Genomic DNA, 17,285 nt, shown 5'->3' with positions numbered 1-17,285 from the left:
ACTGGGTGGAGACTGGGAGCTGAGAAAAGAGAATGGGAGTAAGTTGTGGAGAGAGAATCAACAAGGCTTGTCAACTGCTGGCATTTGTGACATTTATCATTTGTGGAGTGCTTTAAGGAGGGCTTTATGTACATTCTCATTGATCCCCACAACACAGGAAGGACCCATTTAACTCTAATCCTATAGATATCCAAACTATTAGGTTGGTTACTATATGTCAGCATCAATACCATTTGATAATCCCATTTTGATGGCTGTTGTGCTTTGAGTATTTTTGAAGGGACTTCTTGCCACACCCCTGGAAAACATGTAATCACCAAGTTTGTGGAAGAGATCCTCTGTGCCATCATTAGGATGAGTGTTCTGGTCTGAGGCGCTGTTACCAAAATATTTTTGTGAGGATGTAAAAATGTAACGTGAAGGCATAAGCACGTTGGCTTCTTCATGGATTATAGTATATATATATATAATTTCTGAGGACAGGAAAAATATCATTTTTTATCCTTGCCTGGCACAGGGCTTTGTACATAATTGCTGTTGTTCTGTTTTTCAGTCATTTCCTACCCTTTGGGACCCCACTGGCCATTTTTATTTGTTCATTTTTGTTACAGTCACTCAAACATTCTAAAGAGCTGAGTCATATTCTGGAAGATGAGCAAATCTAAATGCTCCCATAAACCATACCCAGGCTTTGGACTTGGGTCAAATACACTTCTTCTCACATCCATCTTTGCTTCTTCCCTGGAGCTCCCTGGGCAAACCTTCTAACGAGACCCACTTTCTTTCCTTCCCCCCAGGAAATTTGCCCCTCGATGCTCAGTGTGCAAGGAGCCAATCATGCCTGCCCCGGGCCAGGAGGAGACCGTCCGTATTGTGGCCTTGGATCGGGATTTCCATGTGCAGTGCTACCGATGTGAGGTATGTGTGTAGCCCACCCCCAAGAGCATACGTCTCCCCAGCATGAGAACTTCAATACAGGATCCGAATCCCTAGCTCTGCCTCCAGTGGTCAAGCTGCCCTCTGTCAGTCTGGGTTTCACAGGAAGCTTCTGATGGGGCTGGGGCTGCTGAGTTAGAGCTGTATGAGCAGAACAGTTTGCTTGGTGGCAGAGCAGCTAATGGGTTGGAATTGTAGTCAGGAAGGCACAAAGTGAAATCTGGCTTTAGATACTTACTAGCCGTGAGACTCTAAGAAGCGATTTCATTTACTGCCATTTTCAATTCCCTTATCTAGGCATAATAGCATCTATTTTAGAGAGTTACTGTGAGAGATCATATTTAAAGTACTTTGCAAACTGCAAATGTCCTATCTATACATACCAGCTCTGATTCTGTTAAAGATTAATCAGAGACAGCAATAGAAGATCCTGGGACTTTGAAAGTTAAGCGACAGGTTTATCTGCAAAGATCCTAAAGTCACAGAAATATAAAAATATGAATAATCACAGAAGCTCAGGATAGATTCATGAAATCTCAAAGGCCATCCAGTCCAAACTATGCCTGCTAAAGAGTATAGTAATAGCAAAACAGTGACATTTATACAAAGTGAGTGAGGTTACTCTTACAACATCCCCCAGTGATTATTATTCTAAGTCCCATTTGAATATTTACAGTGATGGGGGACTCACTAGCTTCCAGGCTATTTTATTATTTTAATTTATTTTTTACTTTATTATTTAGTATATATATATTATATAATATATTATTTATTTTAGTTTAATTTACACTTTCAGGATGCCCCATACTATTATAAGATAGCTTAATAGGAAGTTCTTCAGCTTAGAATTTTCTCAGCATAAGAAAGGCATCAAAGACCACTGTTGAGGAATTTCTTCTATATTTTCTTTAAGAAGGAAATCTTCCCTCATTTTAAATACACATCCCCCTTTCCATAATCCCCTCCTAATGGGATCAGGCAGAACCAATCAAATCCTGCACGTAGCCACTGGACCCAGCTCTGTATGAGGGTTTTAATGGACGCCATGTTCAGTGTGAAGCAACAGTGGAACCCTGGGCAAAAAGAGCCGATGCTATCTTGGACCATGCTGAGAGGCAGAGCAGTCGGGCATAGGAAGGGGATTGTACCGCCATGTTCCGGACTCACTACCCCTTAACCCACATGTTCTGTTCAGTTCCGGCACCACAACTTGAGGAAGTTATGGTGACCATTTGGGATGGTGAAAGGTCTCGAGTCCATGTCGTCTGAAGTGCGGCTGAAAAGGCTCTGAGTGTTTAGCCTGGAATAAGATTTGGAGGGTGGGGGGTTGGGGGTGAGCAGAAGATAGAACAATTCAGCAAGTGTTTGAAGAATGATCTCATGGAAAAGAGCTGAAGCAGCCACAGTGGCTCAGGGCTGCAGACGGATGGATTCAGCCTCCTTGTCTAGGAAGAAAGTACCAAACTAGCTGTGTGCCGTTCAGTGTTTCAATGTGCAGCTCCCACCATTGGTGAATTAGTCCCTGTTGTAGGCAAGAGCTCGCCCCTGGGAGGGGCCGCTCCCTTTAAGGAGGGATGTCTCTTGCCCCTTTTCATTCACCCCCCCAGATTCCCTCTAGGGGAGTTAGAGGCAGGTGGAATGGCTTTGCAGAGAAAGGTCTGGGGTCCTGAGAAGGAAGGCCCATTTCCACCGGGACAAAAGTGAGGCTGACCACCGCCTCCCAACCCCTCACCTGCCCGCGTCTGGCTGCTCTGGTGCAGGCCCTGGAGGCCTGCCTCTCAGCTGGAGGCGACCACCCATCCTTTGCCTCTCTAAGCCTCAGTTTCCCCCTGGTGCTTTGGGCTCGGTGACCTCTGAGGTCATAGCCAGCTGGAAATCGGCTCTCTAGGGTTTTTCTTCTCAGCATCTGACTAGCATCGTCTCCCCTTTAACCGGATGAAATATGGAGAATCCTTCCCTTGGCGGGTTCCCCTCTGCCCTTGCCTCTCCTGCCAGGGAAATGGCATCGTCACAGGGAGATTAAGTGAGTCTATTTATGGGCTTTCCGCTAGCTTCAAGAGCAGCTCGTTCCTCACCTTCCTGCAGACAGGAGGGGCAAAGACCGGTGGTTGGAGGCGAATGGCTTGGGTTCTTCCTCCTCCCAGTCCGGGGCTGCCCGAGCTCTCCTGTTCTCAGAGAGGCTGCTCCCTGGCGAATTGGAGCCCAATCATTTTGCCGCCCAGTGTTTTTCTCTCGTCCACCCCCCGCATCTGTGGGCAGTCAGATGTCCTGGAGGCTGCACAGGGTGGGGTGACTGAGGCTGATCAAATCTGAGCAGAATGTGGAGCCACCAGGGTCTCCTCCCCCCTCAGAAGACAGAAGGCAATATTCCCATTTCTCCTTCAGGAAAGTTTTCAGTTTATTGCATAGATATTATCTCATTGGAGCCTCCCTGCCATCCCGAGGGCAGGGGTCATAAAGGCACCCATTTTAGAGAAGAGCAAACTGAGAAACTGCTTGCCGAGGACCGATGGGCGTCTCTCACCCCATCAGATGGATTCGGCCTTCCCGGATGTCCCTCGGGAAGGAGCCGCAGGTCCCTCCAGTCACCTTGAGCGGGAAGTGGGGGGCCAGCCTTGCCGCAGCCTGACTGGGGGAGGGTGGCTGGCGCTCCTCCCGCAGGCCCAGAGCTTGGAGGATGCTCGGAGCGTGTTCACTCATTTAGAAGTGCAGACACAACTGCAGTTAGCACCTTGTTAGCAAGAATCCTCCGTTAAAAGGAGATGCTGCTCGGAGGCCTTCTTCCTTCCAGGGAAGCCTGGCTTCTCGTGGGCTCTGGACAGCCCAGAGAGCCCCCCAGGGGCGGGGGTCTGGCTCTAGACTTGGGCCTTCACAAGATGTCAGGAGCATGGGCGCGGATGCCCCCTCGGTGCCAGCCGCCCTCCACCCCCCCGCAGGGCAGAGATGCCTTTCTCAAAGCGGCTTGATGGCACAGGGGCCACAAAGATCTAATTCAAACCCTGACTAGTTGTAGAAAGTCACTTAACCTCTGCCCAGTCCCCTCCCGGGGAAGGGGAGATAACGATCCTGAGGTCAGCCAAAGTCCTTGGCCCGCATTAGGTGCTTAACAGACCTGTCCTCCCCTCCCTTTTCTCATTCTCTCTCTCCCCTTCTCTCTCCTCATAGGACTGCGGGGGCCTCCTGAGCGAAGGAGACAATCAGGGCTGCTATCCCCTGGACGGGCACATCCTCTGCAAGACCTGCAACTCGGCCCGCATCCGCGTGCTGACCGCCAAGGCCAGCACCGACCTCTGAGAATTGCTGATGTTCGTTGTCTCCGAGCGGGAGGGGGTGGGGAAGGGAAGGGGGAGAGGGCAGGGTTGGGGGCGACTCTCCCAGGTTTCACATCGCCATTGGGTTCGGCGCCATTCCAGGGGTGGGAAGGGCAGGAAACTTGGGGGCAGGGGGGGGTGCCTCTGGCCGGGGCTTCTCTGCTGCCCTTCCTTTCCCCGCCCCCTCCCCCCGCCGAGCCTTCCGTGGTGGTCTCACAGAAGCACAACACAGTGACCCACTGGGCCGGGACCCATCCTCGCTCTGGCTCCGCCGGGGCCCAGGGCCCGTTCTCCAGCCCTTTCTCTCCGGCGTTCCCACAACCTAGAATCCCTGCGCCGCCCGACCCTCCTGCTGGCGGAGCAGCTTTGATTGCCTCGCCTTTCACTGCTGCCGAGTATTTATTCAGGGGGAGGCCAGAGCGCCCCAGCCCCTCGAGGGTGGCTTCTTGGAGCCGGGGCTCCCCGAGGCGAGACACGCTGTGTGTACATAGGAAGTGATGTCTGTGTGTCTTACGAGAACTCTAAAACCAATCACGTGCCTTGAAAGAATCACAAGTGATGTTCACTAGAGTACAGAGAATGTAACTAATATATTCCAGAGTCAGCCTGGCTGGGATGGGACCCCTGGCGTAGGTCGGGCCGAAGCTGTGGCGCTCGTTGCCCGGCGACTTCAGATGGCCCAAGAGCTGCCGGACTTTCTCACAGATTTCCATGGGTTGCTAGAGTCTCAAGGGAATTAACTTGCCCTCCCTGGTTTCTCGAACCAAACTGAGCATCTCGTTGCAAAATGGAGACAGGAGCCCCGAGGAGCTTTCAGAGGATGCTTTGAACCGGCCTCTTATTTAGCATCTTTTCCAGTTAGGCCCAATGCCCTGCCCAAGACGGCCCAGGAAAATTCGAATTTGACTCGTCCCACATTGAACTTGGCTAGGATGGCTCCTTCCGTCTGGAGAGATACCGTCATTCCCCTTCCCCCCAAACCATCTGTGGTGGACAGCATTGGCTTCCTCCCGGGTACGTTCTGCCATGTTAACCTTGCCCCCGGGGTCACAAACCGGGGCTCCAAATGGCTGTCAAAGTCTAGTTCATCAATTTTAAAAAGAACAGGAGCAAGAGAGAACATTAACTTACTATGGGCATAGTCTTAGCTTGCATTAAAAACTCATTTTTATCCAGTGGTTCCAGCATTTGTTCCTCTGTGCCAAGGAAGTCAATAAAAATGCATAAAATATATAATTTAAAATACATGTACATAGACACACATGCGTGTGCTACGTATAGTATATGTTTGACTAGATGAGAACTAAAAGAGTAAAACCCATAGTCCTTGCTCGATGAATCCCCATTGGCTAAAAGCAGCTTAGTTTTTATTTGGAAAAGACCCTGGAACTTGAAATGTTTCAGTCCACAGCTCAGCCCTGGCTTTGAAGTGATACGGACAAAGGGGAAGTTTTGTGGATTCATCCAGTGCCACGGAGGTAGCTTGTCACGTCCATCCCGTGGGGTGCTTCCCGACGCGTCTCCACTCCTGGTCTCTCCCCTTTGATGCTGAGATGTCTGATCTGGACTTGGGAAGTTCCCAGGGGGTTGTAAGGGGGAGTCAGGGCAGGACTCTCTGAACCCTGGTCCAAGACTAACCCTCTGCAGCCCTGGGCTCTCTTCATGATCATTACTTCTTTACAAACAGGGCGTTTTCATGATTTTATTTTAACTGGTCGTATTTTTAAGAAGTTAAAAGCAAAAATTCTGAATTCTATCCGTGAGGTCTGAAATGTTTTTAAGCCTAATACATATATGACTGAAAGGCCCATCCCTCCATGCTCCATCCTTCTCGTTTTTCCAATTTCCGTTCTTCGAATCCTTAGCCCTGTCTCAGGAATGCTCAGTATTTTCTGCAAATGGATTTTTACTCTAATGAGAACCTTGTGAAATCTGTGAGAATAGCCCATTTTGTAGCCCGTTCTTCAGAAACCTTGCCCGGCAGTGAGTCACCGCAGCTTGTCCGAGTTACTTTTGAGTTTGCTCATTTGCTGGCACCAGACTAGAGTTCAGTAAGCCCCGCCACTGTCTTCCACCCTTATGCTACCCCCGATACCTCAGTGCTCCATCCCCTGCCCCTTCCGGCACCGACCTCACCGGGTGGGGAATGGGGACTCTGGTGGACTTGGACCACTTGGGGGCAGCAGCAGGAGTTTTGGATTCAGTGGCAATGAGCAAACTCTCAGGATTGAGCCTAATGGGAAACCAGACTGCCTTCAGCACTGATTGTTGGGAGACGGGAGGTTCTAAGAGTGAGGAACTGACATCTATCCCATAGCTCCTTTCCCAGAGAGCAGGTCAGTGGGGAGATGTTCTCCCCAGCTCAGAAACAAAGCGCCTGCCTCAGTGAGGAATGACAAAGCTGACCCGCAGAGTCATGGCTGTCCAAGGACACAAAGGACACGCGTCCACTGATGCTCCCTGGAAAGGGAGCGAGTGGATGCTGGCCCTCTCCCCCAGGTCCCCCAGAATCGGATGTTCCCACACTCCCGTGCAGGAGACGACACTGTCCTGGCCCCCGACCCCACAGCGTGACTCTCGGGTACCAGCACAGGACTGTTTTCTCACACTCTTTATAGTGTATTTATCACATAACCTCATATATCTTTGCCAAAGATTTTTAAAGTAAATCTGTTTTTAATATAGACTTTTCTTAGACTTTTGTAATGATAAATGTGCACACTTTTTTTTTTTCATGACACAGAAATATTTAGAGTTTGTGTGTATGTGTGTTTCTTTTCACACAAAATACTTCACGAGAAATATAAAGGATTTTAAATTAGCTTATTCCAGATTTTAGTTCATTTTAGTCTCTGATTTTATTTTCCTTTTTTGGCTTTGCCAGCAATTATTTCATTTTATGAGTGACAACTTCACCACCATGAATCTTTCTGATTGAATTGCATGAAATCTTGTCTATATCGTGATTTATAAAGATAATATAGCCTTAAGGATAGGATTATATTCTGTCTTAAAGAAAAAAAAATGCAAAAAAAGCCCACTATCTTTATTTTCCTATAAATGTATAAGCAAGGAAAGAGATACGGACGCCATATTTGGTTTTAACCAGTTTATGTTGTCCATATCAGGTAATATTTTGAAGTCTAGGAGGCCTGGGGAGGGGCGCGCTCTGATGCATTATGTGCTATGCGGAAGAAACAAAATGAGAATTCTTAAATGATCTGAAGTCCCAGTACATTTCCAGTGGGTATAAGGACTCATCTGGAAGTGGGCCTCTCCTTTAACAGATAAAAGCCATTTGTACATTCCAACCTAAGAAAAAGTACCGAGAAACTCGGTTTCTCTGAAACACCAAGCTCTGGATTTTTCCCTTTCATTTCCTCTGTTATTAATGTGTGTGTGTGTGTGTGTGTGAGAGAGAGAGAGAGAGAGAGAGAAAGAGAGAGAGAGAGAGAGAGAGAGAGAGAGAGAGAGAGGAGGAAGAGGAAAAAGAGCTGAATTAACCCAAAAATAGTTCCTTAAAGATAACTTCTATAAGGTTCATAACACTAGAAATATCTTCTACTCAAGAAAGATGCTGCATTGATTTGTGGTTGACATTCAAAGCTTCTAGTTGATTTTTTTTTTTTTTTTAATTCTCTGTGGATGAGGTGTGAGGTGCAAGCACTGACTTCAGGTGCCTGTGGGCTGACAGGAAAGGAAAGAAGGAAGGAAGCAGAAAATAATGAAAAACCTGGAGAACATAACTCCCCGACTGGCTCTGAGTTTCTTAGTCAAACTCCTCTTATTCTAAACCTACAAGGAAAAGCAGCCTTCTTTCTCAGAGATGCAGTGAAGTGATCCCGATGATGTCGGTTTCTGTGTCAATGGCCCCATCCTTCCTCCATTATCAAGTTGTGAAGGGTGTTAGGGAAACGCTGACAGCCGCTGCTGAGGTCAAGGAAACATCCACATGACCTCCCAGCCTCACGCCATCCCCTTTGGCTTGTTAAAACCTATTTTCTTTCTCTTCCTTTTTCAAAGGCATCTCTAGAAATATTTCTCTTCTACCTTAGCATTTCACATTTGTCATCTAAACAATTGCTCACCCATCTGTTGCCTGGAGCTACGGTACATGTGTGTTGCCAATGAAATGTGACAGAGTGTTCCATGTGCACCCGTTTTAGACATTTGGACTTTGGGGATGGGGCGAAGCTTGCGGGAAAGGATCTGACCCTGTAGAACGTACTGGGAACACATCAGAAGGGCAGGGCTCCTGCTGAACTTTCCATGGAAAAGATCAAAGAGACAAGTTTAATTTTCACCTTATTTTCAGTTAAGGAACTGACTTGACAAGCCACCGATGAATTTGTGAGAGCAGGAAAATGTAGCAAGACCAAAAATAAATTCATTAGAAAGACAAGAGCGAAATTCAGAAACGCGAAGGACTCTTTCTCTTTGGCAGAATCTCATTGTGCTTCTTTCCTCTGAAGTCGGTCTCTCTTGCAGGCTTTTTGGCTGAATCTCATGAATCAGGAAGTGTCTTGTTAATCCCTAAATCATGAGTAACATTTCGGAACACAAAGGTTGATTTATGGCCCGGGGTGAGCATTTGCGGTTTGACCTCATTCTGGGATTAGTCAACCGTAATGATAATAAGGACAAACACTTCACACTTGTGGCCTCTGACTTCCATTAAGTGCCGCCATTTTGAACATTGTCTCTGGACTTCCTATCAAAATTAATGCAGACATGAAATTCGTGCCAAGGCTTTAGGGAATCCTAAACATGATTTAGGGGGATGTATGGCTGTGAACATTTCAGTTCACATTATTTATTCAATGAATCGGTGGAATAAGAGTCCCTGTTTCCCTTTCCCCACACTCAAGCTTGGTAGAATTGTCTTTCTAGACTTCTTTAAGATCTTCAACCAGAATTTGCTGTGAATAAGTGGAAATTGTTTCTTTTCTATAATTTAGAGTTTCATCGAGTCTTTTACTTGACTTTGCTATTTTCATGAAACTATGGATTCATTGCCATAGGTGCTGTGTTTATTGCTCTCGAGGCTCTATCATATTATATAGTCTTCCTCCTTGTATTTCCAAAGCTTGCCTTGTTCTTCTTGTTTTAATATTGAGACTTCTCATAATTCACATCAGCTAGCCATCTTTGGCTGTCCTTAATACCTTCACAAGCCATCTTCTTTTCCCAGAAGAGAGTCCTGCAGACTTCTGTGGTGCCATTTACAGGGTCCAATTCTCCACTGAGCACATACTTTTTCACCTGAGTCTTTTGGGGGTCTTGACGTTTCCCTTTCAATGATCTTCCATTTGGATTTGTGAAAATGAAAGCTTATTGGTATTCAAGAGACGAGTTTTGGGGGTTGAATGACTGGAAGATTGACACATCTGATCATCACCTTCTCCTTCTTAAGGCTGGACCACGCTCATTTTCCACTGCCAAAGATAGATATTTTAGTGAACTGATTGGACCAGGCAGCAGGTGGTAAATCACTGAACAAGCATTGATTAGATGCTTACTATTTGCCAGCTGATGGACTAAGCCTTGGAGATACAAAGAAACACACACACACACACATACACACACACACACACACACAATGCTGTCCTTTCCATTGAGAAGTTCACAAGGGGACCCAGCAACATCTTCACTTTTAAGAAAAATAAATGAATAAATAAAAGAGTGAGTAGACAAAGGGCATGTATTTGTCATTACCTTTACAATTGAGGTACCCTAACCCACCCACCTACGCTGGACAGATACAAAAGTTCACATGGCTTCCAGATTTTCACAAACACTTTTTGGAAGATAGATCATGAAATGTCACCCACAAAGGGAAGAGAATGGAGACCATATTGCCTTCTCTTTATTTACTCAATCATGGTCCTTAGAGTCTCAGATCATAGTTCATGGCCCTCAGAGAATGCTTCATCTTATCCTTTCCCAAAGGAAGCTCTGATCTGATCACTGGTATACAAGGTGATTAAGAAAAAATAACTAGTTTGAAAAGAGGGAACTTTATTTTTGAAACATCAACTAAAATCAAATAACTGTGGGGGTGGGAAAACGTTTTGTTCCTTTGGGATATGATAATTCTAACTTTCATGGAGAGGAAAAATGATTGTCCTCCCAGATTTTTGTTGCAGATCAGCCTTTTACATATGACACTAATATTAAACGGGAATAGTCAAAACACTCGACGTGTGGCCTCGTTCCAACTAGTTTGAGCTAGGAAATGGTGTCAGCTCCCAAGTTTTTTCTTAGATGACAGATTACAGGCCTGCAGTTTACCAAAGCAACTCAAGAGGGGGAAAGCAAGTTTTATTATCTAAAGATCTTAAGGTTGTGTTTCCATTTGGATGAAGGGTAGTGCTGGCCTGGCTGCACTGCCACAATGGCTCGTCCGGGCTGTTGCATAGCTTTCCTGGCTGGGAAAGGTAGGGAGGCACTCTATTAACTGCTTTTTTGGACTTCTTTTCCTTTCTTCCTATTTGCCACATGATGGCACGGTTTTGATTGAGGTTTCCTTTCTTTGGGAGATTAGATTGGAGTCATGTCAGTTAAGGATATCATGGCAGTAGCTGTGTGGCCCTGGATAAGTCACTTAACCCCAATTGCCTCAGCAGGAAAAAAAAAAAAAAAAAAAAAAAAGAATATCATGGCCCTCTTGGACATGAATTTGTTTCAGTAATCCGGTTCTTTTCTTTAACTTTTATTAGGTACGTACATGTGCCAAGGGCTAGGGATACAAAAACAACAAGGAAAGAATTTTAAATTGGGCCCTTAAGGGGCTTCTATTTACTGTATGCTCTGGCTTGGGAGAGAGAGGGAGTGGGGATGATGAGTAAAACTATTGCCCTCATGTTCCCATGTAATACAGCCAGATTTGACCTATTATAGATGATGACTCATAAGCGATACTTTGGAACACTGTCTCTGACTTGCACCTGGAGAAGTTAGGGAGAAGGGAGGGGTGCTTTTCCAAGGGCATGACCATGAGTGAATGGGAGCCTCCCAATCACTTTTTGCTAAGACTTTTCTCCCATAGGTTCTGAGTAAAAAGAATGAAACTTTTTTCCTCCCTGACAAGCACGATTGTAGGTTGTGATGAACTTGCATTTCCAAGGCCGTTTTCTAATTTAGTCAACATTTTTTCTAATTTTTTTTATTATTTAGTCAACATTTTTAAGGTAATAAATTAGCTGCTTGTAAAAGGGACAATAGTGGAAGAGGGTCTCATCACTTAACCTTCTCTGAGGGGTCTTAAGCCATGAAGTTTTGTGATCCCTTCATGGCTTTCTTTCATCGCATTTGATTTGAGTTTGAAGCCTTTGCTGGGCTCTTAGCTCTCTCTTAACTCTCCTCCTGAGTGAGCTTTTGGAATATAATATTGGAGATCGCAACTATGCTCCCTTTGGCAAGCATTTATTAAGCGCTTACTATATGCTGAGCATGGGGAATACAAAGAAAGACAAAAAACAAAACAACAAGAAGAAAAACTTGCCCTCAGTGTCCTTTCATTCCAATATCATGTTCAGGAGTACATTATATTCCTAAAGCAGATACACCTGTATTAGAAACAATAATCTAAATTTACAACTTCTTATCTGAGCCTCAGGCAAATGACTCCAAGGAAAGAGATGCAAGTGTGTTTCATTACCTCCCAGAGTCAAAGAAAAATGCCCCCCTTTGGGCCTGTGGCTTCCTTAATAAGTTTTCTTGACCAGCACATTTTATTTTAGTAAATGGGGAAATGATATTTTCCCATGTAGCAATGATCTAATTTTAGAAATAAGTTGTATGAGACAATCTCTTATGTCCTTCCTTCCAACTATGAGATTTGAGGATTCTAATTTCTCTTTTCTGATTCATCTCCAGGCGGCACTGCCTTCAAACTCTCTGAGGGTCTTTGCCCCCAACAGGCACTTCATTATCCTCAAACACTTAAATATGCCTGGGAGACTCTTATTTAAAGGAAACCTGCACCTAATCCTTTTGCAAGATGCATAATCCTTCCTTTGTGCATTTCTTTCATATAAGCAACTCAATTCAATAACTATGGAGCATTCTGTGATGTGCTTCAGAATTCACTGTAGACACCAAGAGTCTTGAGCAATAGTATCGGTTTCTTCCACTGTTGTTCAAGCTGAAGCCTTATTGTTTTAGTCGTCTTAGGGCAATAGGGTTGGGTAAGAGTTCTCTTCTCTTTCTTTCCTTCTACCTGCCTTCTTTCCCTTACCCACAGAATGGCACCAAATGAAAACTGCAGAGGCAGATTTAAGCTCAGTATAAGAAAAGTATTCTAATTACATCTACTCAAAACAATCAACTGTCTCATGGTTCCTTTCCCAACAGGTCTTTCTGCAGATGCCGTTGCTATTACTTAGGTTTGCTATAAAGGAAATACACGATTAGGTATGGCCTGAAAGAGATGGCCACAGGACCCCTTTCAGGTTTGAGATGCTGCAATTCTGAGACGTGACATTAGATCACGGTGCCAGTAGCTGATCCCCCATGTAGTTAAAATTGTCCCGAATTCGTTGTTTTGCTCTTTCCAATCTGCCCTTTGATTCTGTAGTCACATTAATGAACTTGTGTAGGCATCTACCTCTCTTGCCCAGGGAAGTTAATAAAGACGGTTTCCAGATTTCCCATTTTCTAATGTGCAGAAGAGAGTCTTAAGTGCCAGAAGTACCCAAGAGCTACCACTCAAGCTCTCTGACCTGCTAACCATAACCTTGAACTATGTTGGGGATAGTAAATGTCAGAGAGTGTAATCTCCTGGGATAGATAAGGAAAAGCTTGTAGCAAAAGACATTATTGTGGAAAGATGATCTCCTTGGATCAGATTGAGATAGAAGAAGATATAAAGATCCCTTCCCTGTCCTTCCCCTCCCCATATTCATTAGATTTAGAAGGAAGCTTTCCCATATTTAATGCAGCTTCTTCATAGGATGGAAGAATAATATACCATGGGTCGGGACTCTGAACTGTTGTCCATCCAAATCTTCCTCACGAGAAAATGAAAGCTGGACTTCTTCAGAGATTCCCACTTGGCCATTTCTCTTTTGCTTTCTTGGAAGCTACCACATATGGTATTAACTGGAATGGAATGACTCCATCTTGAGCTGCTTTCTAGTTTGGGCTTCATTTATCGGCTCTGTACAATGTAGTGTTCCCCATCCCCTTGTGCTCTCATCGTCTGTGGGGAACAGAGTTGTTTTCTTTGAGTTAGAACCTCGCAAAATTGTTGACAAATGTTCTTTCTCTACTCGGGTTAGTCTGGCTCCAGATGTCCATTAATGAGAACTGCTGTGAGAACAGGAGATTGGGGTACTTATCTGTCTGCCTTTGGGAGGATTTTTACATCTTGGGTTTCTCTCCTACCTCATTCATCAAGCTAGTTTCAACCTGATTGTTTAGGAAAATTGGGTTGAGAGCGGAGCACAATGGTGGAGGGTCCATATCTCCCTCTCTTCTCCATGTAATACCCAGTGCCAGGACACCACAGACCCCAATGGAAGAGCAATAATCTGATTTTGGCAGGGCTCTAGAGATCAGGATTTTCCTTCTCCTTTAATTTGATGACCTCTGTGATCATCAAAGTGGAATCAGACAAAACAGAGGTACACTAGAGTGAATTCTGATCCCTGCCTTCATCCCTCAGTCAGAGAGAGGAAAGGGGAATACACTCCTTAAGGACATTGTTGAGTAGTGGTCTGCCACACAAGAGCAAGGAGAGAATCGTGGGGCACATGGTTTCTAGTTGGAATAAAAGGGCCATAAAATATTTTGTTCATTTTGTTTTGTTTTTTAGGGGTGGAGAAAACAACAAAAGCTGAAGGTTTTTTTTTATGTCAAAACCAAAATTTTGTGATTCATAGATCACCTTTCTCTATTCTGTTCAACAAATCCTATTTCCTCATTTCTGTCTGTCTGTGTGTGTGTGTGTTTCTCTATATGTCTGTCTCTGTGCCTCTATATCTTTCTCTCTCTCTTTCTTGCTTTCTCTGTCTCTCTCATTCTCTCTTCACTCTCTCTCTCTCTCTCTCTCCCTCAGACTCTCTTTTTCTGTCTCTGTTTCTGTGTCTCTGCCTCTGGGTGTGTCTCTCTGTGTCTGTCTGTCTGTCTGTCTCTCACTCTCTCTTTTCTCTCTCCCTCCCATTACTTCTAAGAAAGCTAATCCTTCAAGAAAGAAATTTTACTTTGAAACACTTTGGTTTTTCAGGCTGGGAAATTAATAATTTCTAGACCTGACCCATTTCTTGTGCCTGCCAAAAAGGAAAAGAAAAGCTATTTAAATTTTTTGTGGAGCCATTTATCTCTTAAAATATGCCAAAGCAATTTGAGGTGGGGGAGGAGACGAAGGTATTTATCTCTGCCGCTTGATTCTCTCTTTTTATTTCTATCTGTCAGGAAAAGGGTAGGAAACTATTCTTGGGCTATTATTATTGATGCATTGTGCTGTTGTTAGGCCTGACGTCTGCTTTGCCATATGTGGCAGCATGGGTATAATAGCTGCCCCGCATCCCCACCCCGTCTCCTACACTGGAGAGAACTCGGAAGGCGGAATATCTTCCCTCAGCAGAGTTTTGAAATTCATTTAGGAACTGGTTGGGAGATGGTGTAAGGGCCTGCTTTACATCAGCAAGCCCTCGAGGTTAGAGATGTCAGAACACATCATCCACTTGCCTTTCACAGGGCCTGCCACTTGGCACTTGTAAACCCAAAGTGGGAGAAGACTTAAATAGCCAGGTTCTTAAGGATACTGCCAATCCCTCTGGGTCAGATGCCAAGGGGCAAAGGGAGCCGAGGGATCATCTGATTATCCACAGTGAAGATATTCCATTTTTGCTTGAAAATGAAAAAAAAAAATTCTTATTTTTGCTCTATTCAACACATATCTAGTATATCAAGCTAATCTAAACTTAGTTAAAAGCTTAACCAAAAAGAGAATGTGCCTTAGAAGTAGATTCACTTTGTACCAAAGCAAAGCTGGGCCCCCAGCTTGGATGAAATGGCCAGACTAAAGAAATCAGAATGGCATCTCCCAGGTAGGATGTCACAGGATCGCGGGCTTGAAGCTGCCGTTTGACCCACGCCCCATGTTGCAGACGGGATCAGTTCAGGGCTGCTTAGAAAGTGCTGCTTTCTCCTGATATTGGGAAGTTTCCATGGAACACGCTCTGTTTTCCACCTCTGATCTCTCCTTTGCTCTTGCCTCACAGCAGCCATTCTTTCCTTCTATCATAGCACCCATGGAAGCCCAGGGCCCGGGCACCATCTTTAACTCCTGTTCTTGGAGATCGGGCATTGGTTGGATGTAACAGCCTGCTCCCTCCGGCCTCTCTGTGGCCCTCTGTGTAACTCATTTTTTCATTCTCCGGAGGCCGTTTTGGGCTGTATTTGTCAGCCTTTCAAAGGAGCCATTGACTTCCAATGAGCAGATACGGGGAAGATGAGACATAGAGTCAGAGACAAAGATGGGACCCTGTACTGCTTATCCCATGCTTAAGCTTTGGTTTGCAACTGCTCCACAAAGCATCTGGTCATCCATGAGGAGGCAGGATTGTGCTGTAGAGCAGGGAGGAGGGGAGATTGTTCTGCATCCTGGAGAGAGGAGCTTTTGGTGGTTTTGTCTTGTTTCTCATCCTGAGCCACACTATTACTTTATCCAACATGGGGCTTCTTTATTCTATTCACAACGGGAATGTGTGCAATTATGGGAGGAAGGAGAAGCAGCGTTAAAAAGGCCTGAGTTGTGGTGCAGCTATTTCGTAGAGTTCCAGGAAATTCATCCTGCAGGCTGACAGCTCACGGCCTGGGGCTCGTTCTGGGGTTCTCTCCTCCCATGTCATCATCTTCCACAAAGCCATCACCTCTCCGCAGCTTCACCACTGCCTTTCCCCCAATAGGTCGGATGTCGCTGCTGAGCTGGGATCCGGCTCCTGGGTGACTAGGTCCTATTTGCAAGAATGATTCGAATCCATGATCTTCTGCTGCAGCTTACACGTTAGCAAAGTGAGATGGTGATTGCTAAATATATCCTTTATCAGCCTTGCTCTTCGATTGATTGACTGCCATTTGAAAAGTGCCTATTCTGAGAAACTTCAGAGTTGTGTGTGTGTGTGTGTGTGTGTGTGTGTGTGTGTGTGTGTTTGTCGACACTCCTACAGCCAAAGTCACAACGTGTCGCTGTCCCAAAGGTGTGGCCGGAAACAGGAGGTGGCTGAGAATTTCTTTTTTCATGGTGCCAAATGGAAGCAAGACATTTGTCTCCAGCATTCCCTCTCCAGGGGAGTCAGGGCTTGCTGACAAATAGAATTCCTTATTATTTTTCCTCTTGGATGGGAAGAAATTCTAGCTTTTTCTAGTCCTATGATGCTTAAAGAGAACATATGCTTTCAGTAATTAGACATGACTAAGACGTGAGGAAATCAGAGGAAGCAGGGGTCAATCGATGTGTTTTTAAAAGAAAAAAAAAAACATTAAATTGTTGTATGTTTGAATTGTCAATATTTCTCCTCCTCTCTTATCTCTCAGGGTAATGTTTGAGAAAAAACTGCCGAGCGGGCTTGGCTCCTGTTGTTGCAGGTTCAGGGTGCCAAATGTCTGTGCCAGTTCCTCGGTGGGCTCTCACTTTGCTGCCTAAAAACAGTCAAAGCGACGCACTCGGCTCAGCTCCCTCGTTGGTGGAACTGTTTCCCCAGCCCCGAGGCTGATGAAAGAGCCGGTTCCTGTCCGGGGAGATCCCAACAGACAGGCAGCTCTGCGCCTTCCTTTGTAGCCCCCCAAAGCCTTAAGGATGAAGGCTAATTCTTGGAATTATGAAACCAGCCTAAGGTGACAAGTGTCGCAGGAAGAGCATGACAGGAATAATTTCCATGTGGTTCATACTGTTGAAACCAAGTACAAAAAAGTCATATTTGCCAAAATTTGAAAGCTTAGTTTTATGTTCCTCTTCTTCTACCTTAGTAGGATTCTAATACCAGTCAGTCAGTGAGCATTTATTAAATGATGTGCCAGGCTCTGAAACTA

General features: G+C 45.2%; 1 protein-coding gene across 7 annotated transcripts in view; it reads left to right on the top strand.

Annotated features, from left to right (window-relative positions):
* The window catches only part of LPP (LIM domain containing preferred translocation partner in lipoma), a 626,695-nt gene extending 613,478 nt beyond the window's left edge, over window positions 1-13,217 (top strand). For all 7 annotated transcript variants that reach the window (XM_031957434.1, XM_031957435.1, XM_031957436.1 and 4 more), the window contains 2 exons: window positions 798-918; window positions 4,102-13,217. In XM_031957434.1, coding sequence (XP_031813294.1) covers window positions 798-918; window positions 4,102-4,230 — 250 coding nt within the window. In that variant the 3' untranslated portion in view covers window positions 4,231-13,217. The remainder of the gene's footprint in view (window positions 1-797; window positions 919-4,101) is intronic.
* Window positions 13,218-17,285: the final 4,068 nt, after the last annotated feature.

Source organism: Sarcophilus harrisii, chromosome 3, assembly GCF_902635505.1.
Source record: "Sarcophilus harrisii chromosome 3, mSarHar1.11, whole genome shotgun sequence".
NCBI classification, from domain to species: Eukaryota; Metazoa; Chordata; class Mammalia; order Dasyuromorphia; family Dasyuridae; genus Sarcophilus; species Sarcophilus harrisii.
The sequence above is the reverse complement of the archived record's forward strand: the minus strand, read 5'-3'. Positions and strand labels throughout refer to the sequence as shown.